We start from the raw sequence: 8,380 nt of genomic DNA, 5'->3' as shown, positions 1-8,380 counted from the left end.
TACGCGAATGCGTGCACACTGGCACGAACACGATGCTCACTCCGCAACAACCTACGCGAACGCGTTTGAGAACTCGCGAACGCGAAGAACAACTTTTCCCCAGCCATCAAACAGCCTTACACGATCACAGTCCATACTCCACGATCGCGATTAATAAAACAAGATGCCCAGAACTCGGCAGAACTAACAATGCAAAAATGAAGAAAAATAGTCCGAAATTAATCCGAAACACGTCCGAGCCCCTCGGGTCCCCGTCCGAACATCCCAACAAGTGCCGATACACAATACGGACCTACTCGAGGCCTCAAATCACACATAACAACATCGAAACGACGAATCACACCTCAAAATGAACTTGATGAACTTGAACTTTCACTTCCAAAAACTCGCCCCGAGACATATCAAATTAACCCGGAATAAACCTAAATTTTGCACACAAGTCTCAAATGATATAGCGTAGCAATTCCAATTCCCAGAACCAAAATCTGAATCTGAATATGATATCATCAAAGTCAACTTCCGGTCAAATTTATGTACTTTCCAAGCCTTCAAATTTCTAAATTTCGCCAATTTGTGCTGAAACCTTCTAGAAACATCCAAATGCAAATTCGGGCATACGCCCGAGTCCAAAATTACCATCCGGACCTAACAGAACCATTAAAACTCCAATTCGAGGTCAAATACTAAAAAGTCAAACTTGGTCAACTTTTCCAACCTAAAGCTTAAACCATGAAATTCATTCTTCCGAATCGATTCTGAATAACCTAAAAACCAAAATCGACGATTCACATAACTCGTAATACATCATACAGAGCTACTCATGCCCGTAAACTATCGAGCAAAGTGCAAATTCTCAAAATGACCGACCGGGTAGTTACACTACTAATGCCATATGATGTATGTCGTTGTATTCCATTCGGATGTATACACTGTATTCAACTTGGCTAAATTCATTCTTAACTATTTTACATCGTATTCAATTTTACTATATCTAGTTTGACTGTATTCAAACATCAAAAAATAAAAAATATAGTGATATACGACTGGATTCAATTCACTATATTTAATTTGGTTGTATTCAAACAATAAAATTCAAAAATACAGGGATCTGCTAAAAACAATCACCTTCGGAATACATAAATACATGCAAAATTACAGAAATAAAATAAAATGTATTTGCATTAAAAAATACACAATACATATATGATCCATACAATGAGGGATATATACATCTAAACTCAGATTTTTATATATCAACGCATACAATCATGATTGACTGTATGTGCTCGCTCAACATATTGTATTTTCTCTATAAAATGAAATAGAGTGTGGATACATCCAAAGATGAAAAAGAAGATAGACTCAAATTTTGGTGTATCAGTCCATACAATCACAATAGGTTGCTCGCTCAAGAAATTGCATTTTCTCTCTGATACAACGAAATACAATGTATATACATACGAAGAAAAAAGTGAAGTCCGACTCAGATTTGCATCAAAGAAACTGAAAGAAGTTGGTAAGCTTCATTGGTGTCGAGAAAGAAACCCAATTAGGAGGGAACGGGTTCGTGTCTGGATTTCGGGTCAGAGTAGGAGATGTCGGAGACAATGAGGTTGAGACGAAATAGTGATCCCGAATTTGTCAAAGGGTATGGTGGGACGAGGATTATATCGGATCTGAGTGGATCAGATCTATGCTGAGATAATGGCAATTAAGACAGCAAAGACTATAGAAAAGGGAAGACTTGTACAAAGAGAAAAGGGAAGACAACAAAGCAGCCATGTTTTTTTAGTACGAGAGAAATTTTTTGGAGTTGTGTTTTTGGTTTTAGGGATTGATGACAAGAGGAAGCAGAATTGTCAACTGAATTGTAAGATTTTCTTGGTGGTAACATGGTTGACTAAGAAAGAACGACCATGGAATTTGTTTTCTAAGTATTTGAGGTTTTCATAGCGCGTGGGGGAATGACAGAGTACAAAGGAGGAAAAAAAAACTTAAAACGAGGTTGGACGACAGTGTTCCGACAAGTAAGGCCGGTGATGGTTCTCCGGCGAGATGGTAACACCAGAGAAAGAGTTTAAGGGAGATGATGTATGCGGCTAGGCTATAGTAAGAATATGAAAATATAAGAGAGGAAAATGTTATTTTAGGGTTCGAAATCCCTTTGAGAGGGTATTTGCTATAAAACTCAAATGTAGCTATGTATTATAATTATTTTAGAGTATATTTATTTGTGATAAATTGTCACGACCCCAATTTTTCTCCGTAGGATGTCTTGATGGCACATAGTCTCTAAGACTAGGTAAGCCTAACATACATACAATATTAACTGAAATTTTATTAAGAACCTTCAAATAACTCAACCACTATCATATAAAGAAACTTCCTAACTGAACGTATACAATTTCCAAAGCGAATACAAGTCACATGCTCTTTAAGATGGTAATGAACATCCTCAAACATCAGTGTCTATAAAAGGATAAGAAAAGAAAACAGACTAGATAGAGGGTAACTCCGAGGCCAGCGGACGCCGACATATGTACCTTGAAGTCTCCAAAGTGAGATCGTCTCACTGGTGCCTGGAGCAGTAGGAGGTACCTGGATCTGCACAAAAAGATGTGTAGAAGCGTAACATGAGTAAACCACAACGGTACCCAGTAAATGCCAAGTCTAACCATGGTGGAGTAGTGACGAGGTCAGGTCAAGGCCCTACTGGAATAAATAAGAAATTGAACATGTATGTGACTGTGAAATAATGATAACAATAGAAATGACACAATAAAGAAATACATTGAGATTTGCTACACTGAACTAAGGAAAATAATGCATCACGGAAGAAAAACAAGGAATGTTATGCCAAGGAAACAAAGCAACCAAAACACAGGTGATGTAATAGAAAAGCATCAACAAGAGTCACCATCGAGGTACCGCCTCGTAGTCTCAAATCACAAACCATTTCACAATCTTTCCTTATATCGCCGTGGGAGCCTTGCATTTTGTTTTGAAAATCATTTTTCCTAAAATAGCTTCCCATATTTTAGCCCACCTTATCACACTGCGTGGCTTCAAGTAGTTCCCCTACTAGCAACACGCGTATTAAGCCCACCTTATCTCACCGTATGCGTTTCAATCCCAAATCCTTATACCAGCGCATGCGTATCAATATTACAACGTATCACAAATCGCACCTCGAGTGCCTAATATCAGAACTTGCCAAGAAACGAACAACAATAGTGTTTTCACAACAAATGGCCCATGGCTCAACTATAATATGCACAAGAGTCTCAACAATAAACCGAAGGTGAATAACTCAACAAGAATAGTATTTCAACCCTTTACAACTTTGACTCAATGTAAATCACGGCCTTCATACCTCCATACCAATTTCAATAACAAGATATTTCAAAAATAACAACCTCAAGTGAAGAACTCAACGGTTAAATAATGAATAAGGAATGGATGAAACAATACTTCAACTAAACATGTAAATACAATTAACAAGTAAGAGATAAGACAAGTAGGGCATGTGAACATAGACTAATAATAATGAACATAACATGTTATAGTAACTCAATTAAGGCATCAAAAAAATTCTACATAGCTAAAACCGATCAATTTCCACATTTAGACCGTATACACATTCATCACCTTGCGTACATGGCTTTCACATATCACAATTAACACAAACCAACACCAATCCTAAGGGATAATTCCCCCACACAAAAGACAAGACACTAACCTCAAAATACGCTAACTCAATCCGCTAGTAAGCCTTTCCCCTGATTATCCAACTCTGAACAGCTTGAATCTTGCCAAAACAACTTCATACCATAATTATAAACTATAGGAAACTATTTCGAACAATAAAATTACGATATTTAAAGAGAAATAAAAAGTCAACACAAAAATTAACCCCGAGCCCGCATCTCGAAACCCGACCAAAATTACAAAATCTGAACACTCATTCAATAACGAGTCCAACCATACAATAATTACTCAAATCCGACCTCAAATCGTCTTTCAAAACCCTAAATTTAGCCTAAGAAGTTTTCATAATTTTCCCAAATTTCCAACTCAAATTACTAATTAAATGATAAAAATAACAATGCATTCGTGTAATATAGCCAAAACTGAGTTAGAATCACTTAACCCGATGAATTTCTTGAAAAACGCACGAAATATTGCCACAAACCGAGCTCTTTAGGTCCAAAAATAAAAAATGAGATGAAACCCGCATTTTGAAATTTTATTATTGCTGCCCAGTCATCCTATATCGCGATCGTGGACGAAGACTCGCGATCGCGTAGAACTATTCTCCCCATCTCAATAAAACACTTTTTGCAATCGCGTGAATCCAGTCGCGAACGCAATTAACAAGCTTCCTCTACCCAAGCGACCGTGTCCCAGGTCACGCAAACGCGATGCACAAGCGTGCCTCAGCCCCCAGCCTCACCTTCCTTATATGCAAACACGGTATACCTCCCGCGTTCGCGATGAAGAAGCATAGAAAACTTTGCGATCTCGCCCTCACCTTCGCGAACGCGAAGGGAAAAATCTCAGCAGCCCTAAGACTATTCGATTGTGGGAGAACCTTCGCGAACGCGTAGAAGGAAACCAGAACAGAAAAACCAGCAGCTTCAGACCTAATGACTAAGTACAATTTGGTTCCGAATTTAATCTGAATCACACCCGTGGCCAACGGGACCCGGTCCGAATATACCAACAAGTTTCAAAATACATAACGAACCTACAAGAGGCCAAAAATCACATCAAATAACATCGATTCAATGAATCGCAACCCAATTCAAGCCTATTGAAACTATAAAATCTAAATTCCAAAACTAATGCCCACTTATACCAAAATAATTCCGTTTGATTTCAAATTTTGCACACAAGTCATAAATGACATGACACGCCTATTTCAACTTTCGGAATAGGAATCCGATCCCGATATCAATAAAGTTAACTCCTGGTCAAACTTTCCAACTTTCCAAACTTCCAATTTCTAACTTTCGCCAATTCTAGCCGAAACGACCTACGGACCTCCAAATCAACATTCGAACACGCTCCTAAGTTCATACGGAGCTATTGGAACCGTCAAAAATCCATTCCGGAGTCGTCAGAAAAGTCAAACTGCAATCAACTCTTTCAACTTAAAGCTCCAACTTAGGGACTATGTGTCGCATTTCACTCCGGTACTCACCAAAAAACAAAACCCCAAATACCCCCGGCAAATCACATAACCATAATATAACATAGAGGAGGCAATAAATAGGGGATTGGGACTAAAATACTCAAAATGACTTGCTAGATCTTAAAACAAACGTTCTTCCTCGAACGAGTATAGAGACAGACATACCTAAAGTGGTGAAAAGTTGAGTATAACCGCTATGCATATCATTCTCGGTCTCCCAAGTTGCCTCCTCGATTGGTTCACCCCTCTACTGAACCTTCACTGAAGTAATATTCTTCGACCGCAACTTTCAGACCTACCTATCCGAAATGGCCCAAGATCCTCAACATAAGACAAATCCTTGTCCAACTGGACTGAGCTGAAATCCAACACGTAAGACGGATCACCGTGATATTTTCGAAGCATAGAAACATGGAATACTAGATGAAATGCAGCTAGACTAGGTGGAAGTGCAAGCTTGTAGGCCACCTCACCAATCCTGTCAAGAATCTCAAAAGGCCTAATATACCTAGGGCTCAATTTGCCCTTTTCTCCGAACCTCATAACACCTTTCATGGGAGCAAGACCCGCTCCCCAACCATGAATACAACATCGCGAACCTTCATAACACCCTTCATGGGAGCAAGACCCGCTCCCCAACCATGAATACAACATCGCAAACCTTCTGATCCACATAACTCTTTTGTCTAGATTGGGCTATACAAAGTCGATCTTGAATCAATTTAACCTTTTCTAAAGCATCCTGAACCAAGTCTGTACCCGATAGCCTAGCCTCACCTGTCTCAAACCAACCCACCAGAGACCGACACTGCCTCTCATACAAGGCCTCATACGGAGCCATCTGAATGCTTGACTGGTAACTGTTGTTGTAGGCAAACTCCGGAAGCGGCAAGAACTGGTACCAAGAACACCGAACTCCATCGCACGTGCACGAAGCATATCCTCCAATATCTGAATAGTTCGCTCAGACTATCCGTCCGTATGAGGGTGGAATGTTGTACTCAACTCAACTCGTGTGCCTAACTCACGCTGTACGTCCCTCCAGAATCGCGATGTAAACTGCGTACCCCGGTTAGAGATGATGGATACCAACATTCCATGAAGTTGAACAATCTCGAGAATATAGACCTGGGCTAGCTGCTCTGAAGACTAAGTAGTCACCATTGGAATGAAGTGAGCCGACTTGGTCAACCTATCCACAATCACACATACTGCATCAAACTTTTTCTGAGCCCGTGGGAGCCCAAGAACTGAATTCATGGTAAGCTCCAATTTCCATTCAAGAATATCTAGCCTCTCAAGCAATCCACCTGGCCGTCGATGCTCATACTTCACTTGCTGACAATTTAGGCACCGAGCTACACACTCCACTATGTCTTATTCATTCTCCTCCACCAATAGCGTTGCCTCAAGTCCTGATACATCTTGGTGGTACGCTAGATGAATGGAGCACCGCAAACTGTGGGCCTCCTAAAGAATCAACTCGCGTGAATCATCTACATTGGGTACACATAGCCGGCCTTGCATACGTAATAGACCGTCATCCCCAATAGTGACCTCCTTGGCATCGCCGTACTGAACCGTGTCCTTGAGGACAAGCAAATGGGGGTCGTCATACTAACACTCTCCAATATGATCATATTGAGAAAACCGAGAAACCATGTAAGCCAAAACTCGACTCGGCTCTGAACATCCAATCTAACAAACTGGTTGGCTAAGTCCTGAACATCTTACGCTAATGGCCTCTCCGCCACCGGTAGATATGCTAAACTGCCCAAGCTCTCCGCCTTACGACTCAAGGCATTAGCCACCACATTTGCCTTCTCGGGATGGCATAGAATGGTAATATCAATGTCCTTAAATAACACTAACCATCTCCGGTGGTCGGTATAGACCTCACAAGGGACACCATACAAATAGTGTCGCCAAATCTTCAGGGCATGAACAATAGCTGCTAACTAAGGTCGCGAACATGATAATTCTTCTCATGTACCTTCAGTTGTCTAGACGCGTAGGTAATCACACTACCATCTTGCATCAACACCGCGTTGAGGCCAACACGTGACGCATCACAATACATAGTGTAAGACCCCGAACCCATAGGCAACACCAATATTGGGGCTGTAGTCAAAGAAGTCTTGAGCTTTTGAAAGCTCTCCTCACACTCCTTGGTCCACCTGAACGGACCACCCTTCCGGGTAAATCTGGTCATAGGTGCAACATTGTATGAGAAACCCTCTACAAAACGACAGTAATACCCTGCCAAACTAAGAAAACTCCGAATCTCAGTAGCTGAAGAGGATCTTGGCTAACTCTGCACTGCTTCAATCTTCTTTGGATCTACCTTGATCCATTCACTCGACACTACATGATCCAAAAATGCCACCGAATCAAGCCAGAATTCACACTTTAAAATTTTTTGCATACAACTTCTTTTCTCTCAAGGCCTGTAGCACAATCTTCAGGTGTTGCTCATGATCCTCCCGACTCCGGGAGTATACTAAGATGTCGTCAATATACACAATGATGAATGAGTTAAGATAGGGCTGGAATACACTATTCATAAAGTGCATAAATGTTGTTGGGACGCTGGTCAGCCCGAATGACATCAGAAGGAACTCGTAATGCCCATACCGAGTCTTAAAAGTAGTCTTAGGAATATCTGGATCCCGAATCTTCAAGTGATGATAGCCCGACCACAAACCAATCTTTGAGAACACTCTGTCACCCTGTAGCTGATCAAATATATCATTAATGCGTGACAATGGATACACGTTCTTCACTGTAACCTTATTCAACTGTCGATAATCAATACGCATGCGCATAATACTATCTTTCTTCTTTAAAAAAAAGATCGGAGCACCCCAAGGTGACACACTAGGACGAATGAAGCCCTTATCAAGCAACTCTTGCTAATGCTCCTTTAACTCGTTTAGCTCTTCTTGGGCCATACGATATGGTGGAATAGAAATAGGCTGAGTGACCAGCAACAAATCAATACCAAAATTGATATTCCTATTGGACGGCATGGCCGGAAGATCCGTCGGAAATACATCTGGATAGTCTCTCACTACCAGAACTGACTCAACGGTAGGCATCTCAATACTGACATCTCTCACAAAAGCTAGATATGCCTCACACCCCTTCCCGACCATCCGCTGTGCCTTAAGGAAAGACACCACCCTG

At 40.9% G+C, this 8,380-nt stretch overlaps 1 protein-coding gene across 1 annotated transcript; it reads right to left on the bottom strand.

Moving 5' to 3' along the window:
• Positions 1,550 to 8,013, bottom strand: LOC109231675 (RNA-directed DNA polymerase homolog). The gene is made up of 3 exons (XM_019397318.1): positions 7,622 to 8,013; positions 2,544 to 2,604; positions 1,550 to 1,696 (listed from the first exon to the last, which is right to left on the bottom strand). The coding sequence occupies exons 1-3, from the start codon at positions 8,011 to 8,013 to the stop codon at positions 1,550 to 1,552; spliced, it is 600 nt and encodes a 199-aa protein (XP_019252863.1).

Source organism: Nicotiana attenuata, chromosome 8 (assembly GCF_001879085.1).
Source record: "Nicotiana attenuata strain UT chromosome 8, NIATTr2, whole genome shotgun sequence".
NCBI classification, from domain to species: Eukaryota; Viridiplantae; Streptophyta; class Magnoliopsida; order Solanales; family Solanaceae; genus Nicotiana; species Nicotiana attenuata.
The sequence above is the reverse complement of the archived record's forward strand: the minus strand, read 5'-3'. Positions and strand labels throughout refer to the sequence as shown.

Excerpts from the sequence above, each read along its gene's own strand:
- LOC109231675 (XM_019397318.1), bottom strand. The coding sequence starts at position 8,013 with ATGCGTATTGATTATCGACAGTTGAATAAGGTTACAGTGAAGAACGTG. Across the intron at positions 2,605-7,621 it reads GCCTTGAGAGAAAAGAAGTT|ATCCAGGTACCTCCTACTGC; the intron begins GTATGCAAAAAA and ends CTTTTTGTGCAG. Across the intron at positions 1,697-2,543 it reads CTCACTTTGGAGACTTCAAG|CATAGATCTGATCCACTCAG; the intron begins GTACATATGTCG and ends CCATTATCTCAG.